The sequence below is a fragment of the Hakea prostrata genome, chromosome 7 (assembly GCF_041222555.1).
Source record: "Hakea prostrata isolate BN-2017 chromosome 7, UWA_Hpros_2, whole genome shotgun sequence".
Taxonomy (NCBI): Eukaryota; Viridiplantae; Streptophyta; class Magnoliopsida; order Proteales; family Proteaceae; genus Hakea; species Hakea prostrata.
The window spans coordinates 22,278,047-22,300,985 of record NC_142606.1 but is presented as its reverse complement, the minus strand read 5'-3'; the positions used below and the strand labels follow the sequence as shown (position 1 = coordinate 22,300,985).

Below are 22,939 nucleotides of genomic sequence, written 5' to 3'. Positions count from 1 at the left end.
AATACTAAATTAGTTGCAATCACTAAGACTACTTGGCACACTAGCTCCATGAACTGCATAACATAAAGCAGAGTATCTAAACTTCCATTTGGCATCAGCTCATATATAAGAAAATTAAACTGAGGGGCAGTAATATCCATGAAGTGTGACAATGTTTCTGTGCTTTATATCTCCTATTTCCACCAGCTCTCTCTCAAATCCTTGATCACAGTCTGCATTACCCATTACCCGTGTTAGGCTTCTTATTGCAAAGGGAGTGGACTCAATATTGGTCAAATCTGTACACTGTTCCATAACCTCCTGACCCATTGATATCCTTGTTGGACAGCCTAAATGTCTTCTTTAAGAACTTCTCTAAGCTCAGATACTGCTTTGTAGGAGGCCTGAACATCCCATCTTTCCTCCTGTCATTGCCTCATCAAGTTCTAGTAAGGTTGCTTGCTTTTAAAATTGTAAGTTTAGATGATTGGACTACAAAAAGGCAGAAAAAAATTTCTACATGATTTGCTATCATGGACAACTCTATGCTTTCTTTGCCATCTCTGGAAAGGAGCACCAAGATTACAATCTTTGAGAGGACAAAGGCAACACATCAAATGGTGATGTAGAATGCCAAAACTGCAGTTTTTCCCATTTATCTGTTCAATGCTAATGGGGATATCAAATTCCAGGAGTCATGGAGTTAACTAAATGATCCTGTTTAACATTCAAGTCCACATGACAAAAATAGTGAAATTCCAGGATCCATGCCAAAAGAGTTTGATTGAAGCTAACAAAAAAAAGCGAAAACGCAACAAAATATTAGATAGTTAAAAATGAAATCCATGAAGACAACTAGATCAATCAGCAATCGAGGGCAGAATTCTTCAATTAAGCCAAATCTAAGTTGATTTCCCACTATCTCTGGTTATTCAATTTATCTTAACATCTATGTTCGCACAGAGAGACGAGTTCACTTTGAAGAAGTTGAAAACGAATTAATTGATGATAGTTTGCACTTTACCATTTCTCTGAGCTTCTTTTCTCTGAAATCTGTAGAAGTCTAACCCAACTTCTTTGCTTTTATTTTTGCTCATTTTATCTACTAGACTAATCCCACTTCCTGAATCTGTTTTTCTCCCCCTACCTTTATGATGTACCACAACAGTCGACCTTCCTGCTGCAGCTTGAATTTTCCTCTTTTTTCTTGCCTGTATGTTTCAAAATAAACTGGATGAAAAAAAAATGGGGGTACAATAATAAATTAGTTTAGAAATGTACAAAGTGCATACAAGATACAAGGAATAAAGAGTATATAAATTATGGGTGTTTGTACAGAAAAATGTATGGAATTATGAATATGAAAACTATCGTTTTTTCTAACTTCTGAAACTTTCTTGGATTTATTAGCTAAGAACACAACATACAAGATATTCAATTGCAAATTTGCAACCTTCTAGGTGGTTAAGAAAGAAGTCAAGAACCTACTGGCTTAGTTTCTATTATCCAAAACTATACCCATGATCCATTTATTGGAAACAGTTAGATTACAAAAATATATTTAGACTAGAACTTCAAGTTCCTTCTTGTCTAATCAACAGTTGGTTTTAGACTCTAGGAGTCCTATATGACTGAACTATGACTCTTGTAAGAGTCAAGACTAATTAGGTAAAGACTGAAGAAACCTAACTCAAAGTAACAACTACAAAGCCCATTTGATGTAAGAGATGATATCCTGCTAAATTCAATTTCTTCAAATCTCTCTTTTCCTGTCTACAAGTTACAAGTTGACTAGAATGCCCACCTGGACACATTTAGTCAAGTCATCATGTTAAAAATATCACAGTTATAAAACCCTTTTAACTCTTCCAGAGAATAATTACAGACCGAGGTAGCGAATAGGCAAGGATCCCTTAGTCATATCCAGCAAGGAGCAGATTTCTTGACAGTTCGAGGTAGAATCTGAAAAGAAGACTTGACTTTTTGAAAAGTGTGGTTGTGTGGAGCCCAACAACCTTACTAATAAAGGGGCTCGTTAGAGCTGGTAGGCGGTGAAAGCCCTATATATTGAATTTGATATAAAGATAAAAAGATAGACGGTCATGGTTATTCTATATGGCCCGGGTGGAGTTGGATTGGATGTCTTGGGTGACTCTTCAATCAAGGTCCCGATTAGGCAAGGAAGAAATTTCGATCGATATGAACATTTCGACCTTGGAAAAGGTCGAAATTTCGACCGAAACTGGATACTTTTTTCTGATTCTTGAAAACTCAATTTCGAGCCTCAAATGCACTCAAATTGATTTGGATTTTTGCATACTAGCTATTTCAAGCATAATAAACACTATAAAACTACTAGTTTACTAAAAAACTATTGAAAATGTAACATCCAACATTCCAAGTATATAGTACATGAATCTGAGAAGAAGCGGGAATGTTATTACTTACAAGTCTATTCTATTCAAGCCTCAAAGTCTCCCTCTTCCGTCTGCACCCCATACAAATGACAATATAACTCCCATGATGTTTGCCCCCGCCCCATATAGTTTTGGACATAGTCAAGAATTGCATCTTTGTATGTGGCCTCATCCACATGCATAAGATCTCCTAACGGTGGGAAGTTGTGAATCTCCAAAGGAACTGGTGGTGGTGGGCCTTGTGGCTGTGTAATAGTGTGGAAGATCTGCTCAACAAATGAAAGAGCACCCTGCCCTTGGCTCTCAGGAGAAGGATAAGGATACTGATAAGATCCCAGTGGCTCACTCTGATAATCGATAGTGGGAGGGACACATTATATTTAATAATTCATTAAATATTAGTTTTTTTAATATTTAAATATTTTTTAATTATTTAAATATATATTAAATACAGTAAAATTACATAATTAACAGGAAAAAAAAATTAATTCAACACCATCACAGCAATATGGTGTCTCAACTCTCACATACATTCATTTGAAGCTTATACATGTACTATACATATACATTTTTAGCAATATACATAATTTAGTAAATAATTTTTAATAACAGAAAAAAAAAAAAATAGTAGGAAGAATCAAAAAATAATTTTGACACTACAAATTCATAGATCAACACTCTAAAGTAAACATATATAAATTTGGAAGCAATCTAACATGATTTAAGGCACAAATGAAACAAAAATAAAAAAATGAGGAAGTTGGTTACTCACCTTGCAAGATTTGAGAAAATGCACAAATGGAGGAGCAAATCAAGTGTTTGATGGAAATGGAATACTATAAATTAGGTGTAGAAGGGGATGAAAACAAGAGAAATCAGCAAAAAATTCAAACACAGCTCGAAATGGCTCTGGCGATATGGCTCGGTAGGTCGAAATTCCGTTGGTATGTCGAAACTGGGTCAAAACAAGGTATTTTATAACTTACGCAGGTATCATTTCGGCCCGATATGGTACCGGGTCGAAATATCGACTCGTATCGACCGAAATATCGGTCGATACGAAACGATACAAGATACATTTCGTGCTTATACCTGTATTTGGTTTCGATTTGGAATTTTGCAGGCATTTCGGTCGAAATTTCGACCATTTTGATCGAATTTTTTTCCATGCGATTAGGTTTACTCTCTTCCAATCAACCAAAAGTCGATTCTTTTTAGTGTGTAGAACTCAATGCAATTTGCCACTCCGAGAACATTTTCATAATCTCGCAAAAATTCCGCGTGGTTTTTCTCTAAAAACTTGGAAGGTTCCGCCATAAAGAGTTTAGGATTGAATCATTTGGTCTTTTCCAGTCCCTGATTGGTTTGAGGATCTTATCAGCCGGCAAATCGGAGATGGACGACCATGGTCCCAACCTTACCAGCACTGGAGGTTTACTAATCAATGAACCCCCGAAACCTACTTTCTTTTCTGACAAAGTCAACCAAGCGAAGAAAAGCCTTGGCCCTATATAAAAGCGAGGATCCCCAATTAATCATAAAAAAGCCTATTCTTCCCCTGATTCCGCTAGCTATGAAAGAAGATTCATCGTAAGTAACATTTTTTTGTGATCGCTCACAGTTGAGAAGGAAGATGGTCCAAAGGAATGCTTTGTCGTGTCATTTCGACTCATCCAATTCGAAATTGACTCAAGCTTGAATGCCTTCCTCCCTCTCAGCGAGAGAGAATCCCCTCCAGGAATTCCCTTGGTCGGTACATCAATTTAAGAGACAATACATTATGTCATTACTCATTAGGGTTCCTACAAACTAAAAACCTGATCTAACTTGGCGTTTGTAGATATCAATGCAGTAAGGCACATAAATCCTTTGCATGGATGCTCCTGTTTCAGTTTCCTTAGCCCCCAACTTCAGTACTGGCACTATGATGTCAGAGTCACTTTCTCGATTCCACCAAAACAATATAGCAGGATGAACTGTTGTGATCTCTGGCTTCTTAAATTCAGAGCATGTGTCTCCAGCTAGCCATCAACCTGAAGACAATTCTCCCATCATGACTTAACACTTGTTTATCTCTTTTAATGTGTCAACCCATACCTATAATGTGAATGAACATTAAGAAGACATGTGGTTGGAGTGCACTGAACCTCTAAGCTTTATGCATTTGCTTGCCCCATTTAATTAATTTTAAATTTAGTGTCGTGTGACTAGAATTCTTCCTCTCTGATGGTGGTCATATTAATGTGGTTTGTGATATCTTTCCTTCCTGGAAAGGGGATCCTAAGATCTCACCTATTGTATAGCTGGGAGCAATGATTTTATATCAATTTGAGGTGGGTTGGTTGGATGCATAATGCTTTGTTACTTCATTTCACTAGGAGGTCTAAATGTTGTTGTTCCATAACAGGTTTTGGGCACATATGGGGATGCTTTATGTTTTTACATTTTGGACATGCTATACTATCTACAAAGAATACCAGTTTGTAGCTTTCATGAGATTACGTTTTCTTGCATCTGAAAAACGTCGTCCAGATCAGTATACTGTGAGTCATTTTCACTATTTGAGACTTGTTTTGTTGTCTATCTTGAACTTCACATATTTTGTATTGCTTCTGGATCCACAATCACCTCAGCGAAAATTTGCTTCGCACCAAAATATGGAAAATCCTGAATTTCATCTTTTATATTGTTGGGATTACATTTTCTACTTCTTTCTGTAATCAATGCATGCTATATACATGCATGCATACAAATGTGCGTATGTGTGTGTATATTTATATATATGTATATTCATTTATTTATCTTGGTCAATTATGACAAATACTAACCATTTTCTGCCTTGCTGGAGCTATCACAATAAGCTGAATGTGTCCTATAGAGGAAAACCTTCTCGATTGGATTCTTTTTTATATGGTGCTTAAAATGATATGTGCGTAAGAAATCACCACTTCATCAGTGTAGTCATGAACTTTTTTCTTAGAAAAGAAATCAATGGCTATTCTTATTGTCAGATTTCATTGTTTTGCGCATAAAAAAGTTATGGAGTCAACAGATTGCTTACATTATTTAGGATATGTAGGTTGTTATGGGTTTAATGTGAGTGCAACAGATTCTCAAACCTGCAAGGGAAAGGGAAACACGTGCATATGAGAGAGTAATGGATCCCCATAACTTAGGACTTCTGTATAAAGAAGCAACAAGGTTATGTACATCCTTACCAAAAACATGGTTATATACTTATATTACAACTTATGTTATCTCAGAATGTTTTGTCTCCTCATTTATGGAATGCAAACATGCTGGAAAGTGATTGATGCCAAACAATAGGATCATTGTTGAATGAATTTATGTGACTTTGAAGTTACATCAAATGGGCAAAACTATTGGTTCATGTGGGTAAGAATTGGTAGATGGAGCAAAACCACATTAGGTTTTCAATATACATTAGGGTAGGATGCTAGACTATGACTCAATGACTCATTGGTGGGTAGTTAAGATGACATTCCACATGAACTGTGATTCTCTAATTACATAAGTTGGGGAAGTGTATTGGTATGCTTGTTCAACACCACTATTGTTTGCAGGGACCTTATGTTTTAACTTAATAATTTTTCTTGTGTGAAAAAAAGAGCTTGTTGTAACCACCTAGTTCTCTTTGACATATCTTCTCTTTCTTGCTTTCTGCTTCCTTCACCTACATTGGGTTTTCTTAACTTTTCTGGGTGTAAAATGGCTCCAATTGTTCCCTCCTGTTGTTTTTTGTTTTCCATCAACAAGTTATCCAAATTATTTTAGGCATGAATTTGCTTTTCCAATTTTAAATTGTGAGGAGTGAAAACTTTCATCATCTTTTTATGAAAGGATCCATGTATCTGACCTCATTTAGTTTGGATAAGGTTTTGGTTGTTGTTGTTGAGAAAACTACTTAAGCATAAAATAACATATTGTTTTAACACCTAATAGTTTTTGACATGGTTAGGTTAGTAGAGGCAGGGGAGAGGCCTATTCATATGGTATTTATTACATTTGTCCCTTTTCCATTACCAGATCTTGTCGGTCACTAAACAATCAACTGGTCCCTTTCACTTTCCTCCTCCAAGCCATTTCCACTCCTTACCCGACTGGATCCTGTATTTTCTGGGTAAGATGGTAGATAATCATATGATGCATTGCTTTTTCCTTTTTATCCCACACAAAGCAAAACTAGGAGCATCCTTGCCCCTCAGAGATTTTCTTTCCCATTCCTACCTATGCCATAATTAGGAATAACTGTGCTCCTAGAGATTTAGTGGCTGATTGTAGCAATATTACCCAAAGCTGCTGTCGTCCCTCAACACCCCCCCCCCGGCCCCAGAAAAAGAAAAAAATAAAAAAGAAGGGAAACTGACCCTTGGAAGGTATTCCTGAACTGAACAGATTTAATAGGTTAGTTGTAATAGAGTCATGTAACAATCTTGATGGTGGGAGCTCCCCAAAAATGTTCCATTAGTTTCAAAAGCCCTAATACTTCTTCCACTGAGGGACTGTTGAAATCTGAGTTGCAACCATACAGACCAGGCCAAAAGAAAGAATATATTTCCCAGTCTTCCATTCAAGGAGATGTTCCAGATTGCTTTTGAAGAGTCTGAGCTGATGTCATCAGCAACACAAGCCTGTTGGTTAATGGCAACATTTATGCAACAGGGAGCTCCATTCAAGGAGATGTTTCAGGTGGCTTATGAAGAGTTTGAGCTGACATCATCAGCAACCCAAGCCTGTTGGTTAATGGCAACATTTTATGCAACAGGGAGTTCTGTAAGAAGATTATTCTTCAAGCACTGATATTTAGTACAAAAATTCAGTACCTTTCACAACCCAAATTGTACTAAGCATCTCTTTGTATGTGGGAAAATGCATCGTAATACTCTTCACTATACTTTCACCACATATTCTTATATAGTTGTCATTGTTGCCTAGGTGAGAAGGCATGTGTTGATGCCTAAGTAGGCCAGGTGCCTTATGTTTCAAGCATTCATACTGGGGTAATGAACATATGCCCATACTATGGAAAATGATCTTAGAAATGAAGAAAATGTGAAAATCATTCTGGAGACACGGTGCCCAAAATGGTTAGTTACCCTTGGCCTTGGTAGGTTCTCTATTGCCTTAGCCTGGTATTGGCTCACCTTTCTTATTTTTTGGGGGCAGGGGCGGGTAAGAATTGGCTCCTTGGTGCCATGAAAGTGATGACCTCTCCTTGACCTCTTAGATATATATTAAAAAAATCATATTCAAGACATTGCTTTTACTTGTATCTTTGTAATCTGTATGTGATAAACTGATCATACATCATCATAATAATTGGCTATTTTCTGTTGATGAGTGTGAAGTATGGCTTACATATTGTATTTTCTTTCTATCTGAAATGCATAGTGACTAACATTGGGATTACTACTATCTTGATTATAGAATATAGGCCTTGAAAATATTGTAATTTTCTGGATATGTTTATAAATTGAATAGACTTCTTTCTTACTTAGGGTTCCTCAGTTTTGTTTTTTCTCTCCATTAATTTTAAGGTCTTGCACAGGTCCTGGTTAGAAATGTTCCTCCAGATCCTGATGAGTCAGTGAGCGAGCATGTTGAACATTTCTTTTGTGTAAATCATCCCGATCATTATCTCACTCATCAGGTTTGTAGAAAATACAGAGTTCTCTATGTTTCCCTTATACTATAGATTCCACTGTTTTATGTGTGTATTTTTCATTCCCTATTTTTCTGGGGAATTATATGAAGCGGATAACAGAACTCATTTATAGGATGTCTGTTAGAATCCACCTAATCCTACATAAATCGGATTTTTCCTACCAGTTTGGATCCTCAATCTTTCAACCAGAGCCCTAGCAGTCATAGTTGGAAGGATAAATGTTTTGCAACTTTTATATTTGATATTGCTGGAGTTCAATTTATTCAAGTCAACCTACTATGATGTTTTATCTTAAACCATAGGTTGTATATAATGCAAACGAGCTAGCAAACTTAGTGGCAGAAAGGAAGAGCTTGCAAAACCACCTTAACTACTACCAAAACAAATATGACAGACATCCCACAAATAAGCCAATGACAAAGGTAATTTTCTTTACTTGGGAAACTCCCTCCTATTTTTCCTTTATTTTGGAAGCATATAATTTCCTATTGGAAATGGAACTCTTTGTTCTTCATGTATAATTTAAGTAATTAGTTCGTCATCTCATACAAGTCTCCATATATAGACAGGTTTTTGGGGACTTTGGGGTGATAAAGTGGATGCAATTGACTTCTATACCACAAAAATTGAAGAGGTGGAAAAAAAAGTAAGTCTTTAGGTTTCTTCTGACACAATTTTTCTTGGTTTTTAATAAGTGGTGTTTCTGTTTATTAAAGACCCAAAGAGGTATAATTGAATTTCCTTGGGGCTTTATTTGTCTTCTGAAAAGCCACAGCTGAAACATTAATTTACTTTCCAGGAAGCCATAGAAAGAGAAAGTGTCACAAGTGATCCGAAGGCTATAATGCCTGCAGCATTTGTCTCATTCAGAACCCGATGGGGGGCTGCTGTCTGTGCACAAACCCAGCAATCACGTAATCCAACATTATGGTTGACAGAGTGGGCTTCTGAACCACGTGATGTTTATTGGACTAACCTTGCGATACCGTATGTTGAACTCAGTATCCGGAGATTGATTATGGCTGTTGCACTTTTTTTTCTTACATTCTTCTTTATGATCCCTATTGCATTTGTTCAATCCCTAGCCAACATTGAGGGGATTGAGAGGGCTGCTCCTTTCTTAAAGAGCATAATTGAAAAGTAAGTTGACTCCTTGAATTTTATCTCTAATACGTTTTCCTTGTAGTTGGTCTTGTAAGCTTGTTCAGCCATGATTTCAAATGCTTTTAATTGCTTGATGTTTATTCGTCATAACTTCACTTCAGCTATTAGGGATAATATGTTTTAAGATCTTATTCAGTGAACCAAATACTTGTATGTAAAAAGGAATGACACACTACCTGAGGGTAGATGACTACTCGACTTTCTGACCATCTCATACAAGTTAGATTTGCATCACAAGGTCTGAATAGAAACCTCCATGATAATGCTCAAGTTGACATATGTTTGATTCTTCATGTTTACATGATAAAGAAGAATAAAGGTTTAATATCTTCCTCATCATAACCATTTCTAGAAGGTGTTCGATGTCAAATCATGGTTTCAAGTTTGTCTAGCACATTTAAAGTGTATGGTGCTTTAGTTACATATAAATGATTGACAAAAAAAAAATCTTAATATCAGACATTCATTTGAACACTGGGATAGAACAATAATTGTCCAATTAGCATATATAACCTGGCTGATATAGTACGCAAGTAATGTAAAAATTACCCCGTTCTGTCATAATTGGATCTGTATCAAACCTGTGACATCAAAATGGAGGACCAGAAAAGAAGAAGAGAAGAGATGGATAAGAGAATGGAGAGAAGGGATAGTTGTGAAAGATGCAGCAGCTCTCCCCCCATGTTCCTTTATTTCTAGAGCTGGGAAGAATCCCAGAATACTACATAATATGGAATGAAATCAACTCAGATCATTGGACAATCTATAACCTACAGTAGGTTACTTGGGTTCTAAGTACAGAGGTAGACAGAAAAAGTAAAACATGGACAATTAGACTAAAATGTACATGACCCAGTGTACTCCATGGTACACAGGACCATGTACCCCTACATAATGTTTTAACAGGATCTACTTGATGTTGACAAATTGGCATTGTTAGGAAACAAGCTTTAATCAACCATGTTGGACTTTTAACACTTGTAATCAGCCTAGGGACTGAAAGGAAATTCAGAAAGAAGAAGAAGAATAGAAGAAGATTGAAGAAGAAGAAAAGAAGAGAAGAAAAAATGAAGAGAGCTTCCATGTATATGTTGGCTCTCCCTTGGTGCTTTATTTATAATGTAAAATTAAGTCTTAGTTCAGGAAAGTTACCTAAACTGAGTTACAGCAAAAAAAAATTATATGTTGCATAGAATCTCCCAAATCTACTAAAAAGGAAACTAGCGTAGGAAGATTACTTGTCAGCCAAACAATAAGAAAAATAGAACGTAATCAAAATAAAAAGCAACTAAAATAAAAACAAAAGGAAAATGAAAAATATCCAAAAAGGAAACTCAAGGCTGCAGCTCCAAAAATTTGTGCACCAAGGCAACATCTCCATAATAGAAACTTTTCCAAAATAGAAACTTGTGCACCAAGGCTGCTGTAATTCTCAAAAAACCAAAACAGTAGCTGAACTTGAAAGAGAATGAAGACGAAAACAGAAGAGAAGAAGAAGAAGATGAAGAATCTGCAACAATGAGTTGCATTCTAGCAGGAGCAGACTAGAATCACAACCTTTTATATTTATAATGCTGCTAGGCTCAATTACAACTTGAGAAGCAAGTTAACTTGGCCTCCATAAAAGGAAACTAATATTACTTCTCACAAAAACAAAAAATAGAAAGTTCCTAAAAAGGAAAGAACATGAATATAGAAACTATATGAACATAGAAACTTCTATGCTGTCTAACTCTTCTGGTAAAAGCCTTCATATGAACTAAATATAGATCATGCATGAATTGGCTCACTATCCCTACAGCATAAGCGACGTCTGGCCTGGTGTGGGACAAGTAAATAAGCTTCCCTACCAGCCTTTGGTATCTTCCTTTGTCCACTGGTTTTCCCTCTTTTTCTTTAAGTTTAGCTCTAGCTTCAATAGGGGTATCAACTGCTTTACACCCCAACATTCCCACTTTTGATAATGGATCTAGGACATACTTTCTTTGGCATAGGAATATACCTTTCTTTGATCAAGCCACCTTAATCCCTAAGAAATACTGTAACTTCTTTAGATCTTTAATTTCAAACTCTCCGCCAAGAAAGTCCTTCAACTTTTGAATTTCTTCACCATTATTCCCTGTGATGACAATATCGTCTACATATACAATGAGAAGTGTGATGTTAGTACCTGACTTCTTGACAAATAGTGTATGATCAACATTGCTTTGCTTGTACCCCATAGAAGTCATTGCCTTCAGGAGGCGTCCAAACCAGCATCTAGGAGACTGTTTTAACCCATAAATTGACCTCTTCAACTGACAAACTTTCCTTGCAGTATTGTCATCGGAGAAACCATGTGGGATTTCCATATAGACTTCTTCTGCTAACTCCCCATGTAAGAAGGCATTTTTTACGTCTCGTTGGTGCAAGTTCCAGTCTTTGTTCACAGCTATAGACAACAGAACTTTGACAGTGTTTAGTTTTGCAACAGGGGCAAAGGTCTCTTGATAATCAATCCCATAGGTCTGAGTAAACTCCTTTGCAACTAGTCTAGCTTTCAACTTGTTGACTGATCCATCCATATTTTGTTTAACCGCAAATACCCATTTGCGGTCCACTAGTTTTTTTCCTGGAGGACGTGTAACTAGCTCCCAAGTGTCATTTTTCTTCATTGCCTGCATTTCCTCTACCATAGCTGCCTTCCATCTCTTATCAGCTTATGCTTCCTGCCAACTTTTAGGAATAGATACAGATGATAGAGAGGATATAAAAGCACGGTAGGAGTTAGACAAAGAGTTATAAGAATCATATTTAGCAATGGGATATTGAGTACAAGATCTGACCCCTTTTCTAACAACAATAGGAAGATTATAAGAAGATACCTTAAGGGGAACAGTAGAATCTGATTCTGGAGCAGGAGACTGAAGTGGTAACGTATCACCTTTCTCCACCTGCTTTAGCCGGTTGTAATATTTCCTCTGATAAGTCTACACCTATTTATTCTGGTCAATCTGGTTTTGAAAGACCCCAACAGTGTATCTCTCAGGAGTGGTCTCCCCCTGGCTAGGTTCTTCACATGGTTCAGAAAACGAAGGGGGAGGATTAGAGCCCTCAGGTATACTGGCCGAAGTCTCCCCCTGGTTAGGAAACTCTTTTGGGACTATTAAGTCATGTTTGTGTGTGATAGGAAGACCTAGAGTTGGAAAGAACACCTCTCCTCTAGGACTCTCCCCCTGGAGAGGTGTACAGTAAGGGCAAAACTCATTAAAAATTACATTCATGGATACAATGGTTTTCCTGGAAGGAAGATAATAACATTTGTACCCTTTCTGAGTAGCAGAATACCCAAAAAAAAAAAAAATGCAGGCATGCAGCGTAGGCTGCGGGGAGCCAGCTTACTCTGGGGTGGGCTGTGATTCTGGCATAACACACGCATCCAAAAACCTTTGGGGGAATAAGAAAAGAAGAGGCTCACTGAAGAATCTCATTAGGACATTTAAAACCAAGTATCCTACTAGGCATCCTATTCATAAGGTAAGAAGCAGTGAGTATAGCATCACTCCAGTATTGGTTAGGTACTTTCATAGCAATCATAATGGAAAAGTGGTTTAATATTACAATAGGGGATCAATCCCTGGTTGACTGCTATAGTGCATACAAAGGGATTTTGGAAGAATTGGTCGTTTATCAGCCCTTTACTACAAATGCTGAAAAACTATGAGAACAAAGGGCCGACATACAATTGGCAAAATTTTTAGCTGGTCTTAACTCTGATTCTCAGCCTGTTCGCAACCAAATAATGTCAAGCGAAAAGGTACCATCTCTATCTGAAAGCTTCTTTCGATTACAACGCATCACTCCTGTAGGAAATATTGTTGCCCCTCCTAAAGAAAACTTAGCCATGGTGGCCAGCCTCGAGCGAGGGCTTCCATCTTGAGGTAGAAGAGCCTCGATATGGGGACGAGGTAGAGAAAGAAGTTTAGCTTATTTTTAAAAAGCTTCAAGAATATGTACTCATTGTGGTAAACAAAATCATATTGAAAGAAACATATTGGGCAAAGCATGGCAGACCAGATTGGGCCGATAATCTCAATAATTAGTATCGATCTGAAGCTGCAAACACTGTTGAAGCACCTTCAAACTCTAATCTGGGTAGTTCAACCACTTAAGATGAGTTATCTTAGATCCTTCAACGCCTTCAACAACTAGAAACCTCTCTTCAACCACTTTGACTGCGACATTTGCATGTTCATGTAACCTTTTATTTCTTTCTTCTATTCTTAATTATGGGTAAATCATTTTTGGAGCCTCCTCTCATATGACAGGAAATTCTACACCACTTTCAAACTTAAGAAAAATTTCTTCACCCATTATCTTGGCCAATATAACTACTATACCTGCCACTGGAATTGGAGATGAATCTCTTTAGCCCAATTTTACCTTCGAATATGTACTTTTTATACTTAATTTTCCTGTCAATCTCTTATCTGTTAGTAAACTTTCCCGTGATTTTCAACTGCACTATTATTTTTAATCGAGCTTTCTGTGAGTTTCAAGACAACAGGACAAAGAGAATTATTGGTTTAGGACATGAACGGGATGACCTTTATTACTTGGAATCATCTGCCTTAACTTCCATCAATGCTAAATCTATCACAGAACCGAGTGCATTACAGTGGCATAGGCATTTAGGTCACCTTTCTTTATCAAAACTTAGAAATGTGGTTCCCTTTTGCAAGCATGTTGCATCTCTTGAATGAGAAGCTTGTGAGTTAGGGAAACACAATAGAACATCTTTTCTTTTGTCTGATTTTGTTAGTCTAGATACTTTTGATTTAATGCATTCGGACATATGGGGTCCTTGTAAGGTTTCAAACCGATTTAATTATGAGTATTTTGTGAATTTTGTCGATGATCATCTCGAATGACATGGTTATACGTATTAAAATCTTGATCTGAGTTTATGACAAATTTTCAACAATTTTTTACTAAGATTCAAACACAATTTGGCAAGACAATTAAAGTGTTTTGGTCAGACAATGCCGTAGAGTATTCAAAAAATAAGATTTCGGTGTTCTATGCATCAAAAGGGACCGTCCATCAAATAAGTTTCTTTTATACTCCACAACAAAATGAAGTTGTAGAAAGGAAAAATAGACACCTCCTAGAGGTCACACGGTCACTTTTGCTGCACATGAACATTCCCAAAAGGTTTTGGTGTGATGTTGTTTTAATTGCATGTACCTATTAATTGTATGCCCTCATCGGTTCTTCAAAATATGATTCCCTTTCAAGTTGTTTATCCGAGTTGTCTGTTGTATAATCTCTCTCCAAGGATTTTTGGGTGTATTTGTTTTACTGATGTTTTTTATCCTTTTGAATTGAGTCCTTAAGTCATTAAATGCATATTTCTCGATTACTCTAAAACCCAAAAGGTTATAAGTGTTTTGACCCCATTACCCATCGCCAATATGTTTATGCAAATGTGAGCTTTTTTTGGAAATACACCATATTATGCTTCTCAAACTGATTTTGAAAAATTTGATCCACCTCTTCCTATAATACCTATACTTGATGATCCACCTGTAGAAACACCTCCGGCTCCCTTATGGACTTATCAAAGAAGGAAGGAAATGGCAAATGATCCCAGGTAGGAAGATCTCCTGCATGATTCTAGACCAAAAGCAATTCCCTGTTGCTGAAAATTTTGAGGACCTACCTATTGCTTTTACGAAACTTAAAAGAGCTCTACAAAAACCTAAAATATTTTGCACTCAGGAAAATGCATCCAATGTCGCGTACCCAATAACCAACTTTGTGACTACTTCGAATTTAGCTTTGGCCTATCAAATTTTTGATAAATCTCTCAATGATCACCCCGTACCTACTTCTATGACCAAAGCCCTACATGATTCTGCTTGGAAGGCTGTAATAGACACTGAGATGAATGCTATGCATTCTCGTCGTAGAAGAAATTTCGACAATTTCGACCAAAATGCCTGCATTTTTTGAAAATTGAAACGAAATTCCAATTATTTTGAAAATTTATAGGTTTTGACTGGAATTTAGGAAGTTTTGACCGAAATTTCGACCATTTCAACATTCCAACTTGTTTTTTCTCAGTTTTTGTTGATTCCTATCCCATTTTCACCTAATTTCCTTGATTCCTTTGCCTACAAGCAACTCTTTTGCTCATCTTTTTCCTCTAAACACCTCCTAAGCCACAATAGCTACAAAGGAAACTCCGGCAGTAATAGAATGTGAAGCATGAACCATACCCAACATTTCCAAACTTCTTTTTTTTGTTTTTGTTTTGTTCATGCCTTAAATGATCTTGTATTACCTTGAAATTAATATATGTTAACTTATGACTATGATCTATGATTATATTTTGTTAACTTATTTTTTTATTGTTTTTTTTTCTTTTCAATTTCTAATTTTAATAATTATTTTTTAAATTTTGTATTTTTTCAAAATACTATATATATTTATGGGCTTCAACTTAATATATGTGAGACACCATCACTTGATCTAGTTGGTCATTTTATTTTGTTAACTTGTTGTATAAATAACAATTCTATCAAACCATGAATGCTGATGATTATATGCCTGCATGCAATACAATTTGTACTTGTCAGAACTAGTCATTTGTTAGTATACTTGAATGATAAATTTTTAGTGGGTTTTTTTTTATAGCAAAATACTAGTTCCATTGTGTTTATTATACTTTAACTAGGTAGGAGGCAAGAAATCCTATAAGGCCCAAAACCTAGGGTCTAATTAAAAAATAAAAAAAATAAAAATTGTTCGGTCGAAACTTAAAAATTTTTGGCCTTTTCTTGGGTCGAAATCCAGGTTTCGATCTAAATTTGTTCCTTGATTCTCGTAACACTTGGACATTAGTGGACTCACCTTCCGGAAAAGAAATTGTGGGGTGTCGATGGGTGTGTGGTTAAATACTATGCTGATGGAATAGTTGAGCCCTTAAGAGCACGTTTTGTGGCCAAAAAAATGTACCCAAACATATGGACTAGATTATTTTGACACATTCTCTCCACTGGCAAGATTAAATTCCATATGGATTCTTCTTTTCCTAGCTGCCAATCTCAATTGGCTCTTGTACCAATTAGATTAGATGTCAAAACTGCATTTCTCTATGGTGATCTTGCAAAAGAAGTGTACATGGAGCAACCTCCTGGGTATGTTGCTTGGAGTTGGGAAGGGGGGAATTCTACCTAGGTATGTGATGAGGACATCAGTGAGCAGTTCCGAGTTTACCGGCGACGCCGACGTAGAGATCATCCCACGATAGCATCTATGTGGATGGATGATGAGTTCAAAGGTTATCGGATTGCTAGGATCCTATAGTTCGATGAGAAACACTGCGCATAGGCAGTTTGTCATATTATTTTCCTTAGTCTTAGTGGGTTGGGTAGTAGTTTACTATTGAAATATTTTAATTTCATGTTTGAGTCTTTATGGGCTGGGCCTAGAGTCTATTTTGGCCCAATTTTGAATTATTTTGGGTTTGGGTTATATTTACAACTTAAATTAGAGTTATTTTGGGAATTAAACATGTTGGGTTGTGAGGGATCAAATTTTTTTATGTAAACCCTGTATGGAATTCATTTTTGGCAATGAATGAAAGAATTAGAAAAGAAGAACTCACGCTGCTCTCTCTCTCTCTCTCTCTCTCTCTCCTGGCGGAACCAGCACTTCTCTCTTTCTCCAGGTAACCTCTCTTTCTTCCATTCACCCTTATTTCCCACTAGAAAAATTCCCTTGCTCTCCTCTACAAAGTCTACTATATTTTTTCTTGAAAAAAAACCTAGTTTCTTTCCTGGAAATCTTCTTCTTCTTCCCCAAACCCCACAGTCGTTCTGTTTTCTTGTAGAAAAATCTTTGTTCTTTTTTTTCTTCCCTCTTTCCCTTATTTCCTTTTATTTCCCTACTTTACGACAGTCTCTGTTCTTTCTTTCGTTAATCTCCCTTCCCTTCTTTTTTTCTTTTCTTTTCTCTCCCTCTCTTTTATCACCTCTAGTACAACAGTCTTGCTGTGGTTCTCCATTCTAACCATACTCTCCTTCCTAGGATACACCATTACTTCAAAATATTTTTTCTCCTTTCCTAGGATTCACCACTACTTCAAAATATTTTTTCTCTCTTATTTATGTTCCTAAATGCTTTCTAACCCTTGTTTTGCAGCCAGGATCAGCAGGTAACATTATCTCTCCCTAAATATTTCTCATTTATTCTATGGCAGTAGTTTTGTTCAAAACAAAAACTTCCTAAGACTCCCTTTACATTGTTAATTGTTGAATTCTTTGTTAAAAATCTGATATTGATTAGGACGGCTCTATTTTCTTTAAGTTTCTTAATACCATTGCATTCAATTTAGTGTTATGGTGCCAAGATCCCCATCCCCTTGTTCCCTATTGATTCTTGTTTAGTTGTGCTTACGAGTAGGACTCATTGTGTTTATTTCTATAGCTGCCTTACATGCATGATTAATCAGAATTCAAGTGCTGCAAATTCCTTTTTTTACTATCTGTCAAGAATAGATGTTTAATTCTAAGAGTCTAGTAGCCCACTTTGTAGGTCCCCTAGTTTCTAGGGTTTCTCCTACATCAGTATGTTAACTTTATCTCTCCATTTACGGGTTAAAATAGTCACCCAGAGTAAGTTTGTTTCCGTGGTTCAAAAGTTGGTTTCTGGACATGCTACTCAAATCATTCAGTGATGATAAAGAAGGATGGTGATAAAACTGTGGTTTTGGTTGTCTATGTAGAGACATCATTGTAACTGGAAATGATGAGGAAGGCATTGACAAAGTCAAAAAATATTTACAGCAGCAATTTCAGATTTACCGATTTGGGCCACCTAACCTATTTCCTGGGAATTGAGGTGGTCAGAAGCCAAAAAGGAATAAGCCTCTCCCAAAGGAAATATGTCCTTGATTTATTGGCCGAAACTTGAATGAAAACCAGCTGAAACCCCAATGGATGGAAAATTTAACCTTGATAATGACATCGAGGAAGATTATGAAGACCCCCACAGGTATCGACAACTTGTAGGGAAGTTGATTTATTTAATGGTCACACGATTGCACATTTCATATGCAGTTGGGGTGGTGAGTAGGTATATGCAAGCACCTAAGAAGAAGCAATGGGGAGCCGTGTGCAAAATCTTGAGTTATTTAAAGGGTGCCCTAGGAAAAAGGATGGATTTATAAACCTAATGCTAGTGTTGAGGCACATGCGTATTCAGATGCTGATTGGGCAGGTTTTGTAGATGATACAATAGGCTATTGTACTTTTCTTGGGGAAATCTTATTATTTGGTGAAGCAAGAAACAAACCATTGTGGGTCTATCTAGTGCAGAAGCTAAATATAGAGCAATGGCCCATATAGTGTCAGAACTACTATGGATTAAGGGACTTATGCAGGAACTTGGGTTTCAAATGGAAGAGCCTATGAAACTATTCTGTGACAATCAAGCAGCAACCTATATAGCAAGTAATCCTATCTTTAGGGAGCGTACGAAGCACATTGAGGTGGATCTTCATTTTGTTCGAGATGAGGTGTTAAAAGGCACCAGTGTTACTCCTTTGGTTCAATAACAAGATCAATTGGCAGAACTATTTACTAAAGCCGTATATGGACCCTCTTTCAAGTCTGGATGTGTTAAACTTGGTCTTGGTAATGTATCCGCTCCAGGGGGGTGTCGAAGTAACTTGGGTAGAAAGTTACTTAGCGTAAGTCAGAGCTGGAGTGTGAAGATCGTAATTTATTTCTTATGTTTATTTTTGGTTGTAGTCCTCAACTCCTTGTCAATATTTACTTTCCTAAATAATATAGGGCTGTAACTTACATTATAAATAAAGTATTATAGGGGAAGGAGATATCACACACGGTTTCTCTCTTCTTCATCCTCTATTTTCTCTCTCTTGTCTCTAGTAGAATTTCTTCTATGAGATCGCATAAGTCTGTATAGGCATGTGGATGATGTCTGGAGGTAGGAGAATGCAAAGGTTTGATGGTTTAGACGGTTGGAAGAAGAATAGTTGGTGTTGAGGATATTTCATCTTAGTCTTGTTGGATAACTGCCTTAACAGCAGCTTGGATAGTTGATTATGTCTTTGAACTGTTGCAGAGAATGCCCTGCTGGCAGCAACTATGAGCCTTCAAGAGACAACTATTTTAAGAATTTCATGGGAAGGTGATAGGGGTAAGTATCTCAGGATTCAGGAAGGCTTAATAATAATCTGTGTGCTATTCAATTGAGCCATCACAACTATATTTTTACCCACAATGGCTGAATAGAACTCATACTAGGACTTGAAATAGAAACTAGGATTCAAATTCACTTTCGACTAGGACTAACACTCCAATGGGACTCAAATAACAGACTTAAAAGTAAAAATCAATTCATTCTAAACCTAGTTCTATGACTTAGCACTGGTGTAATGGAATCGTCACACTTGTGGCTGTTTTTTTCAATGATTTATGTATCCTAGAAAAGATGTATTGGTCGAAGAGTATGGCCAATAAAAATATCTTTAAGAATTTGCTATTCGTATGGTTTTGATAAAAGATGGAAAGGCTATATTTCTTTAGGTTTTTCTCTGTTTAAGCTTTGAAGAAATAGTTTTTGGAGCATTGTTTGATTGAATTACTTAGGAGAGTTGAAGAGTGCCCTTTTTGTCCCACATCAATCTTTTTAAAAGGAAACATGGAAACAATCTCTCTGTGAAGCAGGGAGGGTAAGGCTGCACATATTTACCACATACCCTGCAGTTGTCGGAGCCTCATGCAATTGGACCTTTTTTTTATTAATAAAATCACCTACAATGAATGTTATTGAAACAAGCGATGGAAAAATTCTAGAGCTTTGTCAGTTTCAAGTTAAGAGAAATGCATAAAAAGTCAAAAACAGCTTCCGTAAATGCACGAGTTGTTGGTCTCTAACTTGCAAAAGCTGGTCTTAGAAGCTGCATAAGTCCTAAATTAGTTGTATAGGTACAAGCTCTAAGATCCATTGGCAAATGTATGAGTTAGAAACTTAGAACTTGTTTATTTAAACAATTGTTTGGAGAAGTGATAGTGAAACATTTTCCATTGAAATAAATTCAACATAAACATATACAAAGCCATCTTTATATTTCTGTGTACTGGCTCTTGCATTCTTACCTAGGAAAAAGAGAAGCTAATTTCTGATGTTCAGTCTTCTCAATGGGAAAATCATTGACTGGAGAGAATGCAAATATTTTCAGATTAACATTTGCCTTTTTAAAGTGACTAGAAACTACTATTGCAGGAAATTCGTCAAGTCTTTAATTCAAGGTGTTCTTCCTGGAATTGCTTTGAAGATATTCCTTATTCTTCTTCCTACAATACTGATGACTATGTCCAAGATAGAAGGTTTCACATCACTATCATCTCTAGAGTGGAGATCGGCTGGAAAGTATCACCTATTCATACTTGTCAATGTGTTTCTGGGGAGCATAGTCACTGGTGCAGCATTCGAACAACTCAACAGCTTTATGAATCAGTCTGCAACCGAGTATGTTGCTGGTTTGCATCTTTGAGGAAAATAGGGCTAGCTTAAACATTATCTATTTGTCTATGAAAGTTTTTAGATGTATTTTGCTTGTTTGCATTTTGAAAAAAATAGGTTTAGCTTAACCATTATTTATTTGTCTATGAAAAATTTTAGATGATTTTTTTTTTAAAAACTTCTCTTTATTTTTATTCTTTTTTTTATTTTAATTTTAAAGACTGCTAATTTTTCTTCTTGCAAATTTACATTGGTCTTTGAGTTTGGCTCGTTACACTAAATATTTTTGCCTTGATTATCATTTGGCATCTGCACCTCAAAAAATGTAAAAAACAAAAAGATAAGGACTACTGTTGTACTCCACGTGCTTGGAAGCCTGTGTTGATAGAAAACTTTTTTTTATGCTTCTTCTGTTAATAGAACTTTATTGGAGTTCTATAATTTCAGGCATCAAGGAAGTCCTTATGACATTTTATATTCTTTTTTCACAGGATCCCAAAAACATTGGGAGTGACGGTCCCAATGAAAGCAACGTTCTTTATTACTTATATAATGGTTGATGGTTGGGCTGGTGTTGCTGCAGAGATACTTAGATTGGTTCCACTGATTATGTTCCATCTGAAGAATGCATTCTTGGTTAAGACAGAACAGGACAGGGAGGAGGCAATGGATGCTGGAAGCATAACTTTTGCTTCATCAGAACCTCGAATACAGTTGTACTTCTTGCTGGGTTTTGTCTATTCGGCTGTGACACCTATCCTTCTACCTTTTATTGTCGTCTTCTTTGCTCTATCGTTCGTTGTTTTTCGTCATCAGGTATGTAATCTGATGGAAATAATTGTTGTCAATTATAACTTCTACAATTTCTGAGGGAGTATCTCATACAATTAGCTCTTCTTTTCTTTTTTTTCTTTTTTCAATGAGAATAAGTAAATATATATTAAAAGACCAAAGGGGCAAATTACAAAAAAATTCTTGGCTTACAACAAGAATTCAAGTCTCTTGTTGTCAATCCAAGAGAATAAAGTGTTCCAAAGCAAACTTATGAGTTCAAGGGGGTTTTACAAAAAGCTACATGAGAGAGTTCCTGTACAATAGTAAGCAAAATCGTCGCTGTAATTAGTCGAAGCCCTACTGCCAGCCCAAACTCCCTGCCTTTAGGATTAGGTAAAAATGTCAGTCAAGTTCCTACTGCCAGCCCAAACTTCCTTCAAGACAATTCCTCTTTTTAGCAATCCGCATCCTATGTACAATCCCATCCAGCACTGCCTTCAACTTGGTCTTTGATAGACCCGTAATTTCCAGGGTGTACAAACGAAAGAACAAGAAGACACACACAGCAGCACTACCTACAGCTGCTGCAGGGGATCCAAATGATGAGGGGACAGATGGCAGCTTCCAAGTGGACAGCAACCACTAACCTGCTGAAATTCAGAGGAGCAGAAAGAATGTCCAGGTGGCAGAGGAAGATTGGCCTAATGTGCAAGAATTGGTTATTCGCAGAGTTTGTTAGAGGGGAATGTTTATAGGAGGGAGAGGGGGAGAGAGAAGGGGGAGAGAGAAGGGGGAGAGAAGATACAAGCAAGAGCTTGGGGAGAGGGAAACCTCTGGGGAAGATTAGCTAGACTATGGCTGTTCTAGTTCATCTGAGTTATCTTTAATTTTATTTCATAGTTTTAACTATTTTCAGTAGTATAACTTGTCTATTTTCATTAGCTGTATCCATTCGAGAATGCTTTAATGAATTCGACTACTATCTAAAGATCATTCTACTGAAGTTGTGTGTTGAGTTCATACCTACTGGTAACAAATCAATGGAGAATTATTGAGGTCTTATCAATCTGGTATCAGAGCACGACTATCCCAGGGAATGGTAAAGAGCCGTATGGAGTCAAGAGTTGAGATTGTGGAGACTAGTGTGAAGGATTTGCAGAATCAACTTGCGCTGATTGAAACAAAACTCGATAGGGTTGAGCAGAGTCAGACAGCATTCGTAAGTGAGTTAAGAGCATACCTGTTGAAGGGTAAATCCCTGGAGATTGGGGAGACGTCGCCGGAAGCCGCCGTAACTAGAGGAGAAGAGGCATCGAGTACACTGTTGCAAGAACGACGAGTACCGACTTCTGTTGGTTGACGAGATTTCTTCCCTAGGTAT

The 22,939-nt window shown here is 36.8% G+C and overlaps 1 protein-coding gene across 3 annotated transcripts in view; it reads left to right on the top strand.

Annotated features, from left to right (window-relative positions):
• Positions 1 to 22,939, top strand: part of LOC149010589 (hyperosmolality-gated Ca2+ permeable channel 1.7-like) — a 53,928-nt gene that overhangs the window by 19,865 nt on the left and 11,124 nt on the right. For all 3 annotated transcript variants that reach the window (XM_089160512.1, XM_089160510.1, XM_089160511.1), the window contains exons 4-10: positions 4,804 to 4,939; positions 7,966 to 8,067; positions 8,385 to 8,504; positions 8,648 to 8,728; positions 8,882 to 9,222; positions 20,545 to 20,790; positions 21,276 to 21,600. In XM_089160512.1, the coding sequence (XP_089016638.1) occupies positions 4,804 to 4,939; positions 7,966 to 8,067; positions 8,385 to 8,504; positions 8,648 to 8,728; positions 8,882 to 9,222; positions 20,545 to 20,790; positions 21,276 to 21,600 (1,351 nt within the window). The remainder of the gene's footprint in view (positions 1 to 4,803; positions 4,940 to 7,965; positions 8,068 to 8,384; positions 8,505 to 8,647; positions 8,729 to 8,881; positions 9,223 to 20,544; positions 20,791 to 21,275; positions 21,601 to 22,939) is intronic.